Genomic DNA, 22,666 nt, shown 5'->3' on the forward strand with positions numbered 1-22,666 from the left:
AGAAAACATTTGAGATAAACTTTTGTTATTGACCAAATACTTATTTTCCACCATCATTTGCAAATAAATTCATAAAAAAATCCTACAATGTGATTTTGTCTGTCATAGTTGAAGTCTACCTATGATGAAAATTACAGACCTCTCTGATCTTTTTAAGTGGGAGAACTTGCACAATTGGTGGCTGACTAAATACTTTTTTGCCCCACTGTACATACTGCTTTTCACGAGTCACGACTACGTCCGTCCTCTGAGTCTATTTTAACAACAGAAGAGGCACTCTAAAGACAGCCTATTATAATGCTTAAAGGCTGTGACAGTTGGGATGAGGAATGAAGAAAAGTAGGATAGTGTAATGATAATTTAAAGCAGCTAAATCATGCCTGGTCAGTTAATTAAGACTTAGCTAGACTAGGCTTGCATTGGTTCCACAGCAAGCTGCCTGGTGAGAGGGAACAAATGGATTTATGTGTGTGTACGTGCATGTGTGTATGTGTGTGTGTTTATGTGGAGCTAAATCTCCTGTACATGCTAAGAAAGAAAGGTGCTATCTAAAACCTAAAAGTATTCTCAGCTGTTCCCATAGGAGAAACCTTTGAAGAACCCCTTTTGGTTCCAGATATGACCTTATGGTTCCAGATAGAACCGCTTTGGTTCCAGGTAGAACCCTTTTTGTGTTCTACCTGGAACCCAAAATAGTTTTACCTGAACCAAAACGGTTCTCATATGGGAACAGTGGCAGAACCCTTTTGGAACCCTTTTTTTCTAAGAGTGTAGACTAGTCCTCCCTTCATTTTCTCCCTCCATCCCTCCCTATTTCTCTCCTTCCTTCCCTCTGACATTGAGTTCTTTCACCACCATGATATTGTTTCCTTTGTACCTACATGCTGAGTTATAGTTGGTTGGTGATTTGAATGAACTAGCCCTTTAAGAATGGCAGGTCTGAAATGTAATTATTAGCATGTGAATATGTTTGGTATATTAAACAATGTAAGCAAGTACATATCTAAGATGATAAATGAACTAACGTTTTCATGACATACAGTGGTGCCCAAGTTAACCTCGGCTGCCTTGTCATTTTGGTTCAAGCTGTCTTAAGTCACATCGGACAAAAAACAGTGCGCAATGTTATGACAACTGCCATAACGATTAGATATTAGCCCATGGCTTCATGACCCAACTGCCAAGTCACGTTTAAATATCCCAAGATGTTGATGACTAAAGCGCCTTCCCTATCAGAGCCCAGCAGAGAGATTCAGTTCATTTCACAATGTTCCTGAACAGACAGACAGACAGACATCCACAGTATCTTATTAAATCAGCTCCATATCTGTTGACCATACACTGTCGAATTGGATTACGTTCCCTGTTTGTTGAGCTTGTTATTTTGTTAAAGAGGTATTTATACAACCCTAAATCAACAGATAATGTGTTTGTTAGACATGAATATGGAGGGAGCTAGGTAAGCATGCCTTGATTGAAATGATTGGATAGAGATGACGAGCTGAATGGTCATGAATGAAACGCTAATCAGCGAAAGGGAAATGTCAGATTGATACTTTCACGCACGTTAGGTACCCCCCTCGCTACCGTCTGCCTCGCCTGATCAAACAATGCCCACTCCCCACGGGTGCTGTTTAAGCGTCAGGGGGTTACTGTTTGTGTGTGTGTGGGTGTGTGGGTGTGTGTGTGTGGGTGTGGGTGTGGGTGTGTGTGTGTGTGTGTGTGTGTGTGTGTGTGTGTGTGTGTGTGTGTGTGTGTGTGTGTGTGTGTGTGTGTGTGTGTGATGCGCTAACATATTCTTGAGGAGCGCGGACACGTAGGTAATGATGTGTGGCCAAGAACGGGTCGCTATTTTAATTAGAGAGGCTTGCATGCATTATTCACCATTTCCTCAAAGGAGCTGTGTTGTGTTCAGGGGGAAATACTGTGCTGCTTGATGAGGCGTACTGCGGGGGAGATAACTACAATCACACTGAAAACACACCTGAAGCTGTGTTGTGTTCAGGGTGGAAACACTGTGCTCCTTGATGAGGCGTACAGCGGGGGAGATGACTACAATCACACTGAAAACACACCTAAAGCTGTGTTGGATTTCATTTGCTTTGAGCTTCACGGGTACCGTGACTCAGACAGGAAGGAATGGAGGAGCCATGACTGTGTTGGAGGGACGGGGGAGGGAGGTAGGAGCCATGACTGTGGTGGAGGGACGGGGGAGGAAGGTAGGAGCCATGACTATGGTGCGGGGACAGGGGAGGGAGGTAGGAGCCATGACTATGGTGGGGGGACAGGGGAGGGAGGTAGGAGCCATGACTATGGTGGGGGGACGGGGAAGGGATGTAGGAGCCATGACTATGGTGCGGGGACAGGGGAGGGAGGTAGGAGCCATGACTGTGGTGGAGGGACGGGGGAGGAAGGTAGGAGCCATGACTATGGTGGGGGGACGGGGGAGGGAGGTAGGAGCCATGACTGTGGTGGAGGGACGGGGGAGGAAGGTAGGAGCCATGACTATGGTGGGGGGACGGGGGAGGGAGGTAGGAGCCATGACTGTGGTGGAGGGACGGGGGAGGAAGGTAGGAGCCATGACTATGGTGCGGGGACAGGGGAGGGAGGTAGGAGCCATGACTATGGTGGGGGGACAGGGGAGGGAGGTAGGAGCCATGACTATGGTGGGGGGACGGGGAAGGGAGGTAGGAGCCATGACTATGGTGGGGGGACAGGGGAGGGAGGTAGGAGCCATGACTGTGGTGGAGGGACGGGGGAGGGAGGTAGGAGCCATGACTTTGGTGGGGGGACGGGGAAGGGAGGTAGGAGCCATGACTTTGGTGGGGGGATGGGGGAGGAAGGTAGGAGCCATGACTATGGTGGGGGGACAGGGGAGGGAGGTAGGAGCCATGACTATGGTGGGGGGACAGGGGAGGGAGGTAGGAGCCATGACTATGGTGGGGGGACGGGGGAGGGAGGTAGGAGCCATGACTATGGTGGGGGGATGGGGGAGGAAGGTAGGAGCCATGACTTTGGTGGGTGGATGGGGGAGGAAGGTAGGAGACATGACTATGGTGGGGGGACGGGGGAGGGAGGTAGGAGCCATGACTATGGTGGGGGGACGGTGGAGGGAGGTAAGAGCCATGACTTTGGTGGGGGGATGGGGGAGGGGGGTAGGAGACATGGCTATAGTGGGGGGATGGGGGAGGGAGGTAGGAGCCATGACTTTGGTGGGGGGATGGGGGAGGAAGGTAGGAGCCATGACTATGGTGGGGGGACGGGGGAGGGAGGTAGGAGCCATGACTATGGTGGGGGGACGGTGGAGGGAGGTAAGAGCCATGACTTTGGTGGGGGGATGGGGGAGGAAGGTAGGAGCCATGACTATGGTGGGGGGACGGGGGAGGAAGGGAGGTAGGAGCCATGACTATGGTGGGGGGACGGGGGAGGGAGGTAGGAGCCATGACTATGTTGGGGGACGGTGGAGGGAGGTAAGAGCCATGACTTTGGTGGGGGGATGGGGGAGGGAGGTAGGAGACATGACTATGGTGGAGGGACGGGGGAGGGAGGTAGGAGCCATGACTATGGTGGGGGGACGGGGGAGGGAGGTAGGAGCCATGACTATGGTGGGGGGACGGTGGAGGGAGGTAAGAGCCATGACTTTGGTGGGGGGATGGGGGAGGGAGGTAGGAGACATGACTATGGTGGAGGGACGGGGGAGGGAGGTAGGAGCCATGACTATGGTGGGGGGACGGGGGAGGGAGGTAGGAGCCATGACTATGGTGGAGGGACGGGGGAGGGAGGTAGGAGCCATGACTATAGTGGGGGGACAGGGGAGGGAGGTCGGAGCCATGACTATGGTGGGGGGACGGGGGAGGGAGGTAGGAGCCATGACTATGGTGGGGGGACGGGGGAGGGAGGTAGGAGCCATGACAATGGTGGGGGGACAGGGGAGGGAGGTCGGAGCCATGACTATGGTGGGGGGATGGGGGTGGGAGGTAGGAGCCATGACTATTGTGGCGGGATGGGGGAGGAAGGTAGGAGACATGACTATGGTGGGTGGGTGGGTGGGGGGAGGAGGCAGAAGGTGTGGAGGGGGTGGGGCTGGTGTTTTTAGATAATGTTTGTGTCATAGGCAGCTGGGGGTCAGTAATGAGCAGGTGATGATGTAGCCTGAAAGAGAGGTGGCAGAGGAGAGGATCAGACAGGTGTATATTGTAGATAGACTACAGAGTGATTGGAGAATATGCATAGCGGAGGCCCTTTCTCCACTGAGAGATGCGTATCATTTCTTTGTCAATAAGAGAATCACTCACTTCCATTTGAAAGACTATTATTTGCTGGTGTAAGGGAGGGCAATCATACTCTTGAGAGAGCTGGTGTGGGTGCAGACTTATTCTCAAAGACATACAGTGCCTTCAGAAAGTATTTATACCCCTTGCCTTATTCCACATTAAGAATGTTTTTTCACAGTGATACAACCTCTTTGGGACATACTATATATACAAAAGTGTGTGGATACTCCTTCAAATTAGTGGATTCAGCTAAATCAGCCACACCATTACTGACAGGTGTATAACATCGAGCACCAGAACCATGCAATCTCCAAAGACATTGGCTTTGGCAGTAGAATGACCTTACTGAAGAGCTCAGTGAGGACTCAAGCCTAAGATCACCATGCGCAGTGGTTGGTGTAAAGCACACACCGCCATTGGACTCTGGAGCAGTGGAAACGTGTTCTCTGGAGTGATGAATCACACTTCACCATCTGGCAGTCTGATGGACGAATCTGAGTTTGCCGGATGCCAGCAGAACGCTACCTGCAACAATGCATGGTGCAAACTGTAAAGTTTGGTGGAGGAGGAATAATGATCAGGGGCTGTTTTTCATGGTTTGGGCTAGGCCCCTTAGTTCCAAAGGGAAATCTTAACACTACAGCATATGTGACATTCTAGATGATTCTGTGCTTCCAACTTTGTGGCAACAGTTTGGGGAAGACCCTTTCCTGTTTCAGCATGACAAAACCCCTGTGCAAAAAGCGAGGTCCATACAGAAATGGTTTGTCTCACCCAACTACACACAATAACCCATATTGACAAAGTGAAAACATGTTTTTAGAAATGTTTGCACATTTGTTGAAAATTAAATATCACATTTACATAAATGTTGAGTCAATACTTTGCAAAAAACACCTTTGGCGGCAATTACAGCTTTGAGTTGTCTTGGGTATGTCTGGATCAGCTTTGAGTTGTCTTGGGTATGTCTGGATCACCTTTGAGTTGTCTTGGGTATGTCTGGATCACCTTTGAGTTGTCTTGGGTATGTCTGGATCAGCTTTGAGTTGTCTTGGGTATGTCTGGATCACCTTTGAGTTGTCTTGGGTATGTCTGGATCAGCTTTGAGTTGTCTTGGGTATGTCTGGATCACCTTTGAGTTGTCTTGGGTATGTCTGGATCAGCTTTGAGTTGTCTTGGGTATGTCTGGATCAGCTTGGAGTTGTCTTGGGTATGTCTGGATCAGCTTTGAGTTGTCTTGGGTATGTCTGGATCACCTTTGAGTTGTCTTGTGTATGTCTGGATCAGCTTTGAGTTGTCTTGGGTATGTCTGGACCACCTTTGAGTTGTCTTGGGTATGTCTGGATCGGCTTTGAGTTGTCTTGGGTATGTCTGGATCAGCTTGGAGTTGTCTTGGGTATGTCTGGATCAGCTTGGAGTTGTCTTGGGTATGTCTGGATCAGCTTGGAGTTGTCTTGGGTATGTCTGGATCAGCTTTGAGTTGTCTTGGGTATGTCTGGATCAGCTTTGCTCATCTGGATTTGGGGATTTTCTCCCATTCTTCCTTGCAGATTTTCTCAAATCTCTGTTCAGTTAGATGAGGAGCGGCAGTGAACAGCAATCTTCAAGGCTTTGGCTGGACCACTCAAGGGCTTTCACATTCTTGCTCTGAAGCCATTCCAGCATTGCTTTGGCTGTATGCTTGGGCTAATTGTTCATTTGTCACATAAATCTTCACCCCATTCTATGGCCATTTGCTTTCTGAAGCAGGTTCTCATTAAGTTAAGGATTTGCCTGTATTTGGCTCCATTCATTGTTCCCTCAATCCTTGCCAGTCTCCCAGTCCCTGCTGCTGAAAAGCATCCCCATATCATGATGCTGCCACCAACATGATTCAAGGTAGGGATGGTGTTAGACAGGTGATGAGCTGTGCTTGGTTTTCTACAGAAATAGCGCTTTGCATTCAGGCCGAAGATTTCATTTTATCTAATCAGACCCCATTTGGCTTATGATCTCAGAGTCTTTCACGTGCATTTTTACAAAATCCAGGCGTGCTGTCATGTGCCTTTTTCTCAAGAGTGGCTTCCGTCTGGCCACTGTACCATAAAGCCCAGATTGGTGAAGTGCTGTAGAGACTGTTGTCTCTCTGACAGGTTCTCCCATTTCTATCAATGAACTCTGTAGTTCTGTCAGAGGGATCATTTGGGTTCTTGGTTGCCTCCCTGACCAAGGTCCTTCTTGCTCAGTTTGGTCTGGGTAGTTCCATATGTTTTCAATTTCCCAATGATGGAGACCCCTATTCTCTTGGAAACTTTCAACACTCTAGAAATTGTTTTATACCCTTCCCCAGATATATGCCTCATCACAATTATATCTCTGAGATCTAGGGACAGTTCCTTGGACTTCATCAAATTAAATCAAATTTTATTGGTCACATACACATTGTTAGCAGATGTTAATGCGAGTGTAGTGAAATGCTTGTGCTTCAAGTTCTGACAGTGCAGTAATATCTAACAAGTAGTCTGACAAGTTCACAACGACTACCTTATACACACAATGTAAGGGGATGGTTTAAGAATATGTACATATAAATACATGGATGTGTGATGGCCGTGCGGCATAGGCAAGCTGCAATAGATGGTATAAAATACAGTATATACATATGAGATGATTAATGTAGGATATGTAAACATTATTAAAGTGGGATTATTTAAAGTAACTAGTGATACCATTATTAAATCTATTTATTAAAGTGGCCAGTGATTTGAGTCTGTATGTTGGCAGCAGCCTCTCTATGTTATTGATGGCTGTTTAACAGCCTGATGGCCTGTTTTTCAGTCTCTTGGTCCCAGCTTTGATGCACCTGTACTGACCTCGCCTTCTGGATGATAGTGGGGTAAACAGGCAGTGGCTCGGGTGGTTGTTGTCCTTGATGATCTTTTTGGCCTTTCTATGATATCGGGTGCTGTAGGTGTCCTCGAGGGCAAGTAGTTTGTAACCCGGTGATGCGTTGTGCATACCACACTACCCTCTGGAGAGCCTTGCGGTTGAGGGCGGTGCAGTTGCCGTACCAGGCGGTGATACAGCCCGACAGGATGGTCTCGATTGTGCATCTGTAAAAGTTTGTGATGGTTTTAGGTGACAAGCCAAATTTCTTCAGCCTCCTGAGATTGAAGAGGCACTGTTGCGCCTTCTTTACCATGCTGTCTGTGTGGGTGGACCATTTCAGTTTGTCTGTGATGTGTACGCCGAGGAACTTAAAACTTTCCACCTTCTCCATTACTGTCCCGTCGATGTGGATAGGGGGGTGGTCCCTTGTTTTGTTGACAAACTTGATGATTGAGTTGGAGGCGTGCATGGCCACGCAGTCATGGTTGAATAGGGAGTACAGGAGAAGGCTGAGAACTCACCCTTGTGGGGCCTGGGGGTGGCCCATCAGAAAGTCCAGGACCCAGTTGCACAGGGTGGGGTCGAGACCCAGGGTCTCAAGCTTAATGATGAGTTTAGAGGGTATTATGGTGTTGAATGCTGAGCTGTAGTCAATTAACAGCATTCTTACATAGGTATTCCTCTAGTCCAGATAGGATAGGGCAGTGTGCAGTGTGATGGCGATTGCATCGTCTGTAGACCTATTGGTACAGTAGGCAAATCGGAGTGGGTCTAGGGTGACTAGTAGGGTGGAGGTGATATGATCCTTGACTCATCTCTTAAAGCACTTCATGATGACTGAATTGAGTGCCAAGGGGTGATAGTCATTTAGTTCAGTCACCTTGCTTTCTTGTGAACAGGAACAATGGTGGCCATCTTGAAGCATGTGGGGATAGCAGACTGGGATAGTTTCTGCTCTGGTATAGTTTCTGCTCTGACTGTCAACTCTGGGACCTTATTTAATCATGTCCAAACAATTGAATTGGCCACAGGTGGACTCCACTCAAGTTGTACTGACATCTCAAGGATGATCAAAGGGAATTGGATTCATCTGAGCTCAATTTGGAGTGTCATAGCAAAGGGGTGTGAATACTTACGTAAATTACATATTTCTGTATTTCATTTTCAATAAATTTGCAAACATAAAAAAAAAAGATGTTTGCAGTTTGTCATGATGGGGTATTGTGTGTAGATAGGTGAGATGTTGAATCAATTTTGAATGCAGGCTTTAACACAACAAAATGTGGAATAAGTCAAGGGGTATGAATACTTTGTGAAGGCACTGTAGGTAGAGCACAATGTGCCCTTTTAAACAATGTGTGAAATTTAAAGTGGTTCCATTTCAGGGACCTTAGAGAGAACTTGGAGGATTATTGAAGGTAATTACATGGAAATGTTTTGCTTCCCCAGTACCTCTCAGGGTACTGAAGCTACAACCCAAATCCCTGTTATTCCGACGTCAAACAGGCCTATTACGTGGGTATTGGTTCAGTATCCATGCCCCTAGTAACTAAACTGCTGATACAACCTCTCTGGGACATGTATCTCATGAGCCTCCTTATAAGGAATGTTTTGTTCATTGTCTGAACTGAAACATCAGTTAAATAATGCAAATATACAGTGCCTTGCGAAAGTATTCGGCCCCCTTGAACTTTGCGACCTTTTGCCACATTTCAGGCTTCAAACATAAAGATATAAAACTGTATTTTTTTGTGAAGAATCAACAACAAGTGGGACACAATCATGAAGTGGAACGACATTTATTGGATATTTCAAACTTTTTTAACAAATCAAAAACTGAAAAATTGGGCGTGCAAAATTATTCAGCCCCCTTAAGTTAATACTTTGTAGCGCCACCTTTTGCTGCGATTACAGCTGTAAGTCGCTTGGGGTATGTCTCTATCAGTTTTGCACATCGAGAGACTGAAATTTTTTCCCATTGCTCCTTGCAAAACAGCTCGAGCTCAGTGAGGTTGGATGGAGAGCATTTGTGAACAGCAGTTTTCAGTTCTTTCCACAGATTCTCGATTGGATTCAGGTCTGGACTTTGACATTCTAACACCTGGATATGTTTATTTTTGACCTATTCCATTGTAGATTTTGCTTTATGTTTTGGATCATTGTCTTGTTGGAAGACAAATCTCCGTCCCAGTCTCAGGTCTTTTGCAGACTCCATCTGGTTTTCTTCCAGAATGGTCCTGTATTTGGCTCCATCCATCTTCCCATCAATTGTAACCATCTTCCCTGTCCCTGCTGAAGAAAAGCAGGCCCAAACCATGATGCTGCCACCACCATGTTTGACAGTGGGGATGGTGTGTTCAGCTGTGTTGCTTTTACGCCAAACATAACGTTTTGCATTGTTGCCAAAAAGTTAAATTTTGGTTTCATCTGACCAATGCACCTTCTTCCACATGTTTGGTGTGTCTCCCAGGTGGCTTGTGGCAAACTTTAAACGACACTTTTTATGGATATCTTTAAGAAATGGCTTTCTTCTTGCCACTCTTCCATAAAGGCCAGATTTGTGCAATATACGACTGATTGTTGTCCTATGGACAGAGTCTCCCACCTCAGCTGTAGATCTCTGCAGTTCATCCAGAGTGATCATGGGCCTCTTGGCTGCATCTCTGATCAGTCTTCTCCTTGTATGAGCTGAAAGTTTAGAGGGACGGCCAGGTCTTGGTAGATTTGCAGTGGTCTGATACTCCTTCCATTTCAATATTATCGCTTGCACAGTGCTCCTTGGGATGTTTAAAGCTTGGGAAATCTTTTTGTATCCAAATCCGGCTTTAAACTTCTTCACAACAGTATCTCGGACCTGCCTGGTGTGTTCCTTGTTCTTCATGATGCTCTCTGCGCTTTTAACGGACCTCTGAGACTATCACAGTGCAGGTGCATTTATACGGAGACTTGATTACACACAGGTGGATTGTATTTATCATCATTAGTCATTTAGGTCAACATTGGATCATTCAGAGATCCTCACTGAACTTCTGGAGAGAGTTTGCTGCACTGAAAGTAAAGGGGCTGAATAATTTTGCACGCCCAATTTTTCAGTTTTTGATTTGTTAAAAAAGTTTGAAATATCCAATAAATGTCGTTCCACTTCATGATTGTGTCCCACTTGTTGTTGATTCTTCACAAAAAAATACAGTTTTATATCTTTATGTTTGAAGCCTGAAATGTGGCAAAAGGTCGCAAAGTTCAAGGGGGCCGAATACTTTCGCAAGGCACTGTATATGTTGGCCTCTTTAAAATATATATTTTTAAATATTTTATCACTTGGTGTTGCTGCTCTTATTGCATGTATTGGTAACACTTCCTATGAATTACCTCATACTTTTACAATTGTTTTATTTAACCTTTATTTAACTAGGTATGTCAGTTAAGAACAAATTCTTATTTACAATGACGGCCAACCAAAAGGTCTCCAGCGGGGACGGGGGCTGGGATTAAAAATAAAATCTAATAAAAAATATAGGACTAAACACACATCACGACAAGAGAGACCTAAGACAACAACACAGCATGGCAGCAACACATGACAACACAGCATAGTAGCAACACAACATGACAACAACATGGTAGCAGCACAACATGGTAGCAGCACAAAACATGGTACAAACATTATTGTGCACAGACAACAGCACAAAGGGCAAGAAGGTAGAGACAACAATGCATCACGCAAAGCAGCAACAACTGTCAGTAAGAGTGTCCATGATTGAGTCTAAGGCATTAAAAACATTAAAACGTGTCGTCATGCACAACTTGTTCTTATATGTTCTTATAAGTGGTCATTAACATCTACAACTACATTCACTTCCTGTTTTTACCACTATCCTCTCAGATCAACATAGAGTGTTGTATCAGGCTGACTCATACCTTAGTGCCTGGAAGAAGCAAGACTCTCAAAACAAAGAGTCTCATTAAAAGGAGATTACATTAAGAGGTATTGCTCATTAGCACTTCCAGGCAGTCTGCTACAGTCCCTGTATGAAACTCCTACCAGTGTGGATGAAAGGCACACAGCTTAGAGTCTCAAATCAAAATGCAATTGAAGTTGTTGCACATTGTCCGGTCAATAGATGACCAGAGACCACCTACGCTGTTGAAGGCTTTGAAGAGCTTCTGTTTGGTCAAAGTCACAAACCTGATGTCTCACTAAACATCACCATGAGAATGGGAAAATTTGAATTGCATACTCCTCGCGTCCTCTCTGCTCTCTCCTTGCCTTCTTCTCAAAACCAATTGGAGGAGAAGTTCAGAGGAGAGGGACCTCTGCCTTTCTCATCCAATGGGTTTTGAGGTGAGGAGAGAGGACGTGAGGAGTATGCAATTGAGATTCTCCCTGTGTCTGTCTGTCACCCACTTCCCAAGCAGCTTTTAATCAAGTGAAAGTATTTGATATTTTCACGTTTTAATCCCATTAATGGATGAGACCTGGAATACTACAGATGAATGTAATTGCAGCCCATTAATGTTCATGAAAATATCGAAATATCTATGTTAAAACTAACGAAAGAATCTCCTGCTTTTTCCTACATCCTCTTTGTTCCAGAAGTTTGTCTACAACCACATACCCTTTGCAAATTCTCACCAAAACCTGAGGGATCCAATTATATCCCAGCAAATGAGATGCTGTGCTGTTCGCTTCTGTTCTGTTCAACTAGCGTTTTCACACCTAACCGGAGCAAGAAGGAGTGATTTCACCATGAGTCTTGTTTTAAAGTGTGCTTCTCTTAGAGGGATCAGCGCTACTCTTGCCTTGGGTCCTCTGATGTACGGCCGCCTTTGGGAGAGCAATTTCCCCTCCAGCTCAATCCTGACATTTGTTAAAGGATACCCCCCAGAGAGCCTGGCTTCCACCCTGCTAATGATTAGTGTTCTGCTGCTACCGGCTGCACAATGTAGGGTTGTAACTGATGGCAACCTCCAAAAGGGGGAGTGGAGGGATACTTCACACTAATGGACCCAAATAGACAGAATTAATGGAAAAGGTTGAAGTAGGAAGAAGGAAAAGGGTTTTAAGAATACATTGCAATCCACCCACCCCCTCAGCATTACCACCACCCATTATTGGAAGCGTGGGGCAGGCACCACTTTACATTCAGCGACGCTAGAAGCTATCTATTCATTTGTTAGGCAGGGCTGGTACAGTGTGATTACAGTGTAGCATTGTTCCTTAGTTCTGTAACAGTTATGGTCTAGCATATTTATATAACTAGCATGTTGGAAGGAGAGAAAGATAGAGAGAGAGAGAGAGAGAGAGAGAGAGAGAGAGAGAGAGAGAGAGAGAGAGAAAATATATATAATTACTTGACACATTGAAAATAATTTACAAAAAAACAAAAAAAACGAGCAAACTTGAATGCTATTTGGCCATAAACAGAGAATACACCGTGGCAGGATACCTGAACACTGTGACTGACCCAAAATGAAGGAAAGCTTTGATTATGTACAGACTCAGTGAGCAAAGCCTTGCTATTGAGAAAGGCCACCGTAGGCAGACCTGGCTCTCAAGAGAAGACAGGCTATGTGCTCACTGCCCACAAAATGAGGTGGAAATTGAGCTGCACTTCCTAACCTCATGCCAAATATATGACCATATTAGAGACACATATTTCCCTCAGATTACACAGACCCACAAAGAATTTGAAAACAATTCCAATTTTGATACTCTCCCATATCTATTGGGTGAAATTCCACAGTGTGACATCACAGCAGCAAGATTTGTGACCTGTTGCCACAGGAAAAGGGCAACCAGTGAAGAACAAACACCATTGTAAATACAACCTATATTTATGTTTATTTATTTTCCATTTTTTTACTTTAACTATTTGCACATCATTACAACACTGTATATAGACATAATATGACATGTGAAATGTCATATTCAATGTCAACATGTTTCCCATGCCAATAAAGCCACTTGAATTGAATTGAGAGAGAGAGCGAGAGAGAGAGAGAGAGAGAGAGAGAGAGAGAGAGAGAGAGATGTGCAGAGAGAATATATTATTGCAGAGAGAGAGAGACAGAGAGAGAGGGACAGTGAACATATATTATTGCAGAGAAATTTAATATTTGTATTGAGCAAGAAACTGAAACAGTACAGATTGCGTATAGTACTATATACTGAATATTCTACATTTATATATTATCTATGGACTAAGACCATTTTCCCCTACAGATAGCTCTTGAAATTAAAGGTTAACACTTTTCTACAACCAAGAGAATGAATGATGTGGAGTTTCTGCTTGTATCTGAACCAAAACAGTATGCTTTGACAGTTTAACTTTGTGATCAGGCAGATCATGGAGATGGCGCCGATAGAGATGGCAGCTTCGCTTCGAGTCCTTAGGAAACTGTGCAGTATTTTTTTTTATATGTATTTTTTCTTACATTGTTAGCCCAGAAAACCTTAAGTGTTATTACATACAGCCGGGAATAAGTATTGGATATAAGAGAGACGTCAACTTACCAGCACAACCAGCACTGTCACGTTCTGACCTTTATTTCCTTTGTTTTGTCTTTATTTAGTATGGTCAGGGCGTGAGTTGGGATCGGCAGTCTATGTTTGTTTTTCTATGTTTGGTTTCTGTTTTGGCCTAGTATGGTTCTCAATCAGAGGCAGGTGTCGTTAGTTGTCTCTGATTGAGAATCATACATAGGTAGCCTGGGTTTCACTGTTGGTTTGTGGGTGTTTGTTTCCGTGTCAGTGTTTGTCGCCACACGGTACTGTTTCGGTTTCGTTTCTTCACGTTTCTTTTGTTATTTCTTATTCAGTGTTCAGTGCTTTCTTTGATTAACGTTATGGACACTTACAACGCTGCATCTTGTTCCGTTCCTTACTCCTCTTCAGACAAAGAGGAGATCTGCCGTTACACAGCACTACGACCAGGAATACGACTTTCCCAAGCAGATCCTTTGTCTGCACCTCACAGGGCATTTGATCTGATTCCAGAGGCTGACCAAAAACAATGCCAACGGAGGGGAGGGTGCCGAGCGGTCTTCTAGTGAGGCTTTGGATGCGCGCACACCAACCACCGCTTCGGAGATTATTACTTGCTAATGTCCAGTCCCTAGTTAACAAAGTCAACGAAATTAGGACAAGAGTTGCTTTCCAAAGAGATATCCGGGATTGTAACAAACTCTGTTTCACAGAGACATGGCTAGCTGGGGACATGCTGTCGGAGATTGTACAGCCAACAGGATTTTCAGTGCATCGCGCCAACAGGAACAAACATCTCTCTGGTAAGAACAAGGGCGGGGGTGTATGTTTCATGATTAACAATTCATGGTGTAATTGTAACAACATACAAGAACTCAAGTCCTTTTGTTCACATGAATTCCTCACAATCAAATGCCGACCGTATTATCTCCCAAGAGAACTCTCCTCGGTTATCATCACAGCCGTCTACATCCCCCCACAAGCAGATACCAAGACGGCCATCAAGGAACTTCACTGGACTTTACGCAAACTGGAAACCATATATCCTGAGGGACATTTATTGTAGCTGTGGATTTTAACAAAGCTAATCTGAGAACAAGGCTACCTAAATTCCAGCAGCATTTCGATTGCATTACACGAGCGAGTAACACACTCGACCACTGCTACTCTAACTTCCGCAATGCATACAAGGCCCTCCCCCTCCCTCCTTTTGGAAAATCTGACCATGACTCCATCTTCTTGCTCCCCTCCTATAGGCAGAAACTAAAACAGGAAGCGCCCATGCTTAGGTCTATCCAACATTGGTCTGACCAATCGGATTCCACACTTCAAGATTGCTTCGATCACGTGGACTGGGATATGTTCCCAGTACTCGCTCACCGAGTCAGCGGTAAGGAAGTGTATAGGAGATTTTGTACCCACTCTGACTATTAAAACCTTCTCTAACCAGAAACCTTGGATTGATGGTAGCATTCGCGCAATATTGAAAGCACGTACCACCGCATTTAATCATGGCAAGGTGACTGGAAACATGGCCGAATACAAACATTGTAGTTATTCCCTCTGTAAGGCAATCAAACAAACAAGTGTCAGTATAGAGACAAAGTAGAGTCGCAATTCAACGGCTCAGACAGGAAAATTACAAAAGGAAAACCAGCCCTGTTGCAGACATTGACGTCTTACTTCCAGACAAATTAAACAACTTCTTTGCGCACTTTGAGGACAATACAGTGCCACCGACACGTCACGCTACCAAAGACTGTGGGCTCTCCTTCTCCTTGTGGCCAACGTGAGTAAAACATTTAAATGTGGCCTCCCGGGTGGCGCAGTGGTTAAGGGCGCTGTACTACAGCGCCAGCTGTTCCATCAGAGTCCCTGGGTTCGCGCCCAGGCTCTGTCGTAACCGGCCGCGACCGGGAGGTCCATGGGGCAACGCACAATTGGCCTAGCGTCGTCCGGGTTAGAGAGGGATTGGTCGGTAGGGATCTCCTTGTCTCATCGCGCACCAGCGACTCCTGTGGCGGGCCGGGCGCAGTGCGCGCTAGCCAAGGTTGCCAGGTGCACGGTGTAGCGTCCGACACATTGGTGTGGCTGGCTTCCGGGTTGGACGCGTGCTGTGTTAAGAAGCAGTACGGCTGGTTGGGTTGTGTATCGGAGGACGCATGACATTCAGCCTTCGTCTCTCCCGAGCCCGTACGGGAGTTGTAGCAATGAGACAAGATAGTAGCTACTACAACTTCACCATGTTCACCATGTTTCATTGAAATGTACAGCTGTGTGTCATTAACATTATGTTTTCGAATGACATCCTCAAGAGGTAAAATATATAGTGAAACAATAGTGGTCCTAAAGCGGAACCTTGAGGAACACCGACATTTACAGTTGATTTGTCAGAGGACAAACCATTTACAGAGACAAACTAATATCTTTCTGACAGATAAGATCTAATCCAGGCCAGGAATTGTCCGTGTAGACCAATTTGGGTTTCCAATCTCTCCAAAATAATGTGGTGATCGATGGTATCAAAAGTAGCACTAAGGTCTAGGAGCACGAGGACAGATGCAGAGCCTCGGTCTGACGCCATTAAAAGGTATTTTACCACCTTCACAAGTGCAGTCTCAGTGCTATTCAATCAATCCCAGTCTGCTGTCCCCACATGCTTCACGATGACCACCATTCTTCCTGTTCCCAAGAAAGCTAAGGTTACTGAACTAAATTACTATTGCCCCGTAGCACTCACTTCTGTCATCATGAAGTGCTTTGAGAGACTAGTCAAGGATCATATCACCAAAACCCTACTAGTCACCCTAGACCCACTCCAATTTGCTTACCGCCCCAATAGGTGCACAGACGATGCAATCGCCATCACACTGCACACTGAGTACCTATGTAAGAATGCTGTTCATTGCCTACAGCTCAGCATTCAACACCATAGTACCCTCCAAACTCATCATTAAGCTTGAGACCCTGGGTCTCGACCCCGCCCTGGGTCCTGGACTTCCTGACGGGCCGCCCCCAGGGGGTGAATGTCGGAAACAACATCTCCACTCCGCTGAACCTCAACACTGGGGCCCCACAAGAGTGAGTTCTCAGCCCACTCCTCTACTCCCTGTTCACCCATGACTGCATAGCCATGCACGCCTCTAACTCAATCATCAAGTTTGCTGACGACACTACAGTGGTAGGCTTGATCACCAACAACGACGAGACGGCCTACAGGGAGGAGGTGAGAGACAGGGAAGGGTAGTTAGGTAGCTCCAGAACCCTACAGAGACAGGGAAGGGTAGTCAGGTAGCTCCAGAACCCTACAGAGACAGGTATTATGAGGCAGCTAGCTCCAGAATCCTATGGAGATAGGGAAGGTCGTGTAGGTAGGTGGCTCCATCCAGGTCCAGCTACATCTCTAGCCAGTCCCTGAGGATAACCTACAATACAGTACCTACTCTATGTGTGTGTCTGTGTCTGTGGATGTCTGTAGTCATCTCAAAGAAGACATTACAATCAGATAAATCCATAACTGGTTACATCAAAGGTAATGTGTGGTATGAATTTCCTGTTTGAATCTCACCAAGCAGTCCATTATTAATATTCTGCCTCGCAGTCAATACCAATGGATTTAGGAAACTCTGAATACATATTGTGTTTGGCCTTTCATTGGTCAATGTTGAGTCCACTGTGGTACTTCTATGAGTTCTTATCAAAGCAAAGTACTGCTCAGTTTCTCTCTTTCGATTATCAGAGTTATGGTCACCCTCCTGCCAAAACACTGTCCACAGACTTTTTGTACCCTGTTCATGCCTGCCTCATGTTGGGACTAATCATTTTCGGGAACGACTGTGTTTTCTTTTTCATGTCGTGATTAAACAAAATATTCAATGCATATTTCATAAAGAAAAAGGTCATTAACATAATGAGATTTTACGCGAGCGGAGCCCAGCTCTTGCTCCCGCCAGGGAAACATTTCGTGGATCGAGGCTCTAGTTTGAGTTCGTAACTAACGAGTTTTGGTGTCACGATTTGGTCTCGGCTCTCTCTTCGAATGGGGACGGTGTCGTGGTTTGGCTCATTAGTCATGAATTGAGACGGCACCACATTATCACTGCATGATGGAGAGTCATTTCACACAGTCACCAGAGAATAGGCTTTAATGTGTCAATTGAGAACCATTGACTCCCAAATGTCATCCATTTTGCTCCAAAGATGTTATTTTTCACTAAGACTGTGTATGGTACATCAATTACCTTTTTAAGTCCTGCTTTTGTCTCACCAAGATGCAGTTGCAAAGCGGTATGGACCATGCCAAATTGTTGCAACACTGGATAGAAAGACACAGGTATCCCCCCAAATAGATTTAGTGAAGGCTGTTTGTACCTGATGATAAATTAACAGATTCAACTGCTGTTCTTTAATGAGCAAGCAGACCAGACTGGCAACACATACAGGAAACACCACACAGTGTACCTACACCTCTGACTACTACCTACTCTACAGCTGCCGTGTTGTTTTGTGCCAGAATTCATTCCCCTATAAGAGTTTCTCCCTGACCGTTTTCAGACTCAGACTGAGTGTTCATACTCTTACTACTCTTAAAAAAAGTATCTTAGATATGAGGACATTCCAATGCCACTTTGAAGAGGGTGCCCAATTAAGCACTAATGATCATGGGATGGCCCTAAGTGCAGATCTTCTGTTACTTCTCGCTAGGCCTAATTGGGGCTGGTGTATTCCAATGGGGGTCGAAACAGACTGGAAACCAGTATCTTCACAATGGTGAATCATCTGTGACCTCTCATAGCTACAATTTTATCATCGCTGCAGTATCAAACAAGTATTCATTAATTATGCATATCTACAGTAGAACATGGGGGGGGAGAGATAATTGCTGATCAGAAGAAGATTTTACTTGTCTCATAGGAAATATGTTACATAAGAAACCTTCCATTAATGATCAGTTTGAATTCAGGTCTAAGGGAAGACCCAACTAGTTTTGTCATTGCACTAGATTGCTTTTGTCCCTTCTTATAACTGTTATATGTACCGTGCATGTGTTCCTGTGCTGTTTAATGTACAGCTGACCTCTTTAGCTGAAGCATTCGCTGCAGACCCTGACCTTTACATTGTGAATAATGAGCATGATTAGTCATTACTTTTGGTAAATATGACACGTGAAGCTATAGAAGCAGATAAAAAGCCGAACACTCTATTGGACAGAGAACATTAGTTGACAAGAAGGATAACAAGAACAGCTCTTAAATTGACCAACAGCAGCAAGATAATCCTGCAGCAACAGGAAATGTGAATTATTGTGTGGATTATAAAAACATTTAAATTAAAAATGTATATTTTTTTAGAGGGTGATACATTTTTAGTTAGGGCAAATCAAGTCTGCAAACTTTAGAATCCCTTTTAAACCTTGAATACACTACAACTGTTCATTTCCTGCTGTGATCAAATTAAGATTCAACATTCAACCCACTTCCTGGGTTCCTACCTCCTCCTTTGTAAAGCCTATTTATATCGCCTCTGCTTCTTACGGTATACATTGCCACCAGCACCACCACCACCACCAGTTATTTGCCTCTGAGTTAAAGGCTTTGAACAACAATGACAGATAAATACAAATACAGATTTTGGCGATGCCATATGTCGTACCCAAGAGTATGTTTCATTGCAGCGCGAATACATTTTTTAAAGTTTATGGTAAATAGGCTGGCACTTCACAGAATATGGATATTAGATGTATTCTCTTGGTGTAGTCTGAGAATACACGAAGACTAAACCAAACGTAGCCACTTTAAATGCATCCGGAGCGCATGCAAGTTGGAATCCGGGCGGCTGAAAAACGAGCGTCCTGTCAAACGCAGCTTGGTACGATTAAGCTCATCATGACAGGATAGAACTTCCAGTCACACACTACATATTTCCCCTTGTCCTCCCTCTGTTGCTGGCTTGATCCATCTCACTCAACATCGAGGTTGCAGGAAATTCACCAATGGATTATTTATAGGTATTTTGTTCTGCTGTGATGAGTCGTCGCAACAATCTGACATATGTAAATAGCTGCTAAGATATCCGTGAACGGTACTGAAGCCCTTCCCTACATAGCAGGGAATAAACCTGGGGTTTGGGGTAAATACCCATCCAACCTGAATCCGTGTTCACACTGTAGCACAGACAGTCTAGTCACTGACGTGCTTGGATCACAAGGTAGTGAAGCCGCTAGCTGGGATTAAAAACGGTTGCCAGGGTAAAGTTTTGAAGTAGATGGATGTTTGAGGCTTTTGGAGAAGGGGATATCCTTTAACAGTTTCCCTCTGTCTACTGCTTCAGCTTCCATACTGTGTCTGCACTGTGTTCTCCTCTCACTCTTCAACGCTGCGCTCGGGTTTACGAAGACATTTTGATAAGTATATGGCTCAATGGACAAATGTCAGAAGTGTGGAAATGAATTGTAATGTGTGTTTTCTTGTTGTTTTCCAGCCCCTCTGACAGACAAGCCTCCAAAGATCCTGTTCCCCTCAGAAAGCAAACTCAGCATCCTGGAGCTGCAGTTAGGTAAGACACCAGCGGGTTTATGTTCCCAGACAAGCACTGTCTCTGTGTGCTACTTTAACCAAAGATAGGGTCACTATTAGTACCACAGTAATGTTTTACCTTAGTAGATCATTTTCAAGATGGGTAGGCTTTACACTCAGTTTAGCCTGCTGTGAATAGAAAACCACCCAGTGTGGTTGTTACTGAGATTACTGGGACAACTTAAACTGAGTGTACAGAAACGGCTATTTCCATGACATAGACTGACCAGGTGAATCCAGATGGAAGCTATGATCCCGTATTGATGTCACCTGTTAAATCCACTTAAAACAGTGTAGATGAAGCGGAGGAGACAGGGTAAAGAATGATTTTTAAGCCTTGAGACAATTGAGACATGGATTGTGTCTGTGTGCCATTCAGAAGGTGAATGGGCAAGACAAAACAGTTAAGTGCCTTTGAACAGAGTATGGTAGTAGGTGCCAGGAGCACCGGTTTGAGTGTGTCAGTTTCCCGTGTGTATCAAGAATGTCCAGCACCTAAAGGACATCCAGCCAACTTGACACAACTGTGGGAAGTATTGGAGTCGTGTTGTATTCGGTGCATGTGACTAATAAACTTTGATTTGATTTGAGTCAACATGGGCAACTCAGTATATATCACACTACTTGAAATGAAAGATGAAATTGCCAGCGATGCTTTATTTGGAAGGCGAAATCAACTTGGACACAGGGAGCACCTGAGAGCTCTGCAGCGATCCGACATGTTCAATTCTGTATGTTCTCTGAATGGCGAAAAGCATCTGACCTGGTTTACCTCAACATACAACATGGACACGGTCTGTGTTTGATCACCTGGATGATATGGGGAATGAACCTTTCTATCATTTAAATGGGTTGATGTTAGTATTCCTGCTGATGATTGGCCTGGATCGCTACTGGAGTGAATGAGCATGAATGATGCTCTTTAGTGTGCCTAACCAGCCGCTCATCACAGGCATACATGGGATACTTCCTGCCTCGCTGTGATTGGCCCAGAGCACAAGCAGCTGCGGAGGGAGAGAAAATGGGTCATGATGGAGGTATCCCTTTGATGTAAATGTGTCACGGTGATGAACACAGGAGGCGGAGGTACAACGTGGCAATCAGGAAAAGAGGTGCGAGTCATTATGTGGTTTATCAGATAAAATGTTTGGGGATGGAGGGTGATTCTACGCAGTCCATTCACTGACAGTGCTTAGGCCAGAAGTTTATATGCTATACTGAGCAACTAAGGCAGCAGTCAAATCACAGATTAGATTTTTTTTACTTACTCTGACTGAGAAAATTCACAGTGAATTCTGTAGACACCGTTGATCTCCTCTGTATCCAAACATGTTTCAACATGGAAGAGATCAGGTTTTGAACTACAGTGTATCTGGATTGGTGGGGGTCCTGTTTTCATGCTCACCCATGCTTTCATATGGTTTCCCAGTCACATATTCATAATACATGTGGGGGAGCCTGTTTGAAGTTCCAGCTATACAAAATCCTGTCACTTACTCTCATCGTCGCGGTAACATGTTCATGTCACCACCTCAGAAAGGGTAGTAAGTCAGGGGGTAGAAAGTGGAGAGAGGGGTTGGAGAGGGAAGGAGAGGGGGTGGAGAGGGGAGAGAGGGGGTGGAGAGGAGAGAGAGGGGAGAGAGGGGTTGGAGAGGGAAGTGAAGGGGTAGAAAGTGGAGAGAGGGGAGTGAAGGGGTAGAGAGGGGAGGGTGGGAGAGGGTATAGAGGGGAGGTTGGGAGTGGGGTTGGAGAGGGGAGTGAGAGGGGGTAGAGAGGGGAAAGAGGGTAGAGAGGGGAGAGAGGGGGTAGAGAGGGTGTAGAGGGGAGGGGGTGGAGAGGGGGTGGACGGGGAGAGAGGGGGTAGAGGGGGTATAGAGAGGGTGCAGAGTGAAGAGAGTGGGTGGAGAGAGGGAATGGAGAGGGGAGAGGGGATGTATAGGAGGTGGAGAGAGGGGGTGGAGAGGGGAGAGAGTGGATGGAGAGGGGAAAGAGAGGGAGTGGAGAGAGGGGATGGAGGGGGTGGAGAGGGGATAGAGAGAAGAGAGAGGGGAATGTTTAATATTAATTCCCTCATAAAATATATAAACATAAATGGTTACAGTTGACAGTTAATTTGGTGAGCACGAGAGGAGGAAGAGAAGAGAGGAGGAGGGATGGAGAAAGGGAAAAATAGAGAGAGGAGTGAGGGAGAGAGAGAGTAGGAGTGAAGGAGGGAAGGAAGGATGATGAGAGATGGAGGAAACGAGAGGAGAGTAATGGAGAAATGACAGAAGAGACAGCAGGGAGGAAGGGAGAGGAGAGATGGAGAAAGAGGAGAAGGAGATGGAGGAGGACAGGAGATGAAAAGAGAGGGAGCCATAAACTGCAGGCCCAAATTAATCAACACCTATTTTTTCTCTTACCATTTCACAATCGATTCCCTAATAGTTATTTAATTAAAATGTGTTGTATAAATGCTTGCAGTG

The 22,666-nt window shown here is 45.2% G+C and overlaps 1 protein-coding gene across 2 annotated transcripts in view; it reads left to right on the forward strand.

The window, feature by feature from the left end:
- Positions 1-22,666, forward strand: part of LOC110495463 (interleukin-1 receptor accessory protein-like 1) — a 400,086-nt gene that overhangs the window by 243,100 nt on the left and 134,320 nt on the right. For both annotated transcript variants that reach the window (XM_036982526.2, XM_036982528.2), the window contains exon 6: positions 20,107-20,181. In XM_036982526.2, the coding sequence (XP_036838421.2) occupies positions 20,107-20,181 (75 nt within the window). The remainder of the gene's footprint in view (positions 1-20,106; positions 20,182-22,666) is intronic.

This window comes from Oncorhynchus mykiss, chromosome 7 (genome assembly GCF_057628025.1).
Source record: "Oncorhynchus mykiss isolate SJ-2025 chromosome 7, ASM5762802v1, whole genome shotgun sequence".
Lineage (NCBI taxonomy): Eukaryota > Metazoa > Chordata > Actinopteri > Salmoniformes > Salmonidae > Oncorhynchus > Oncorhynchus mykiss.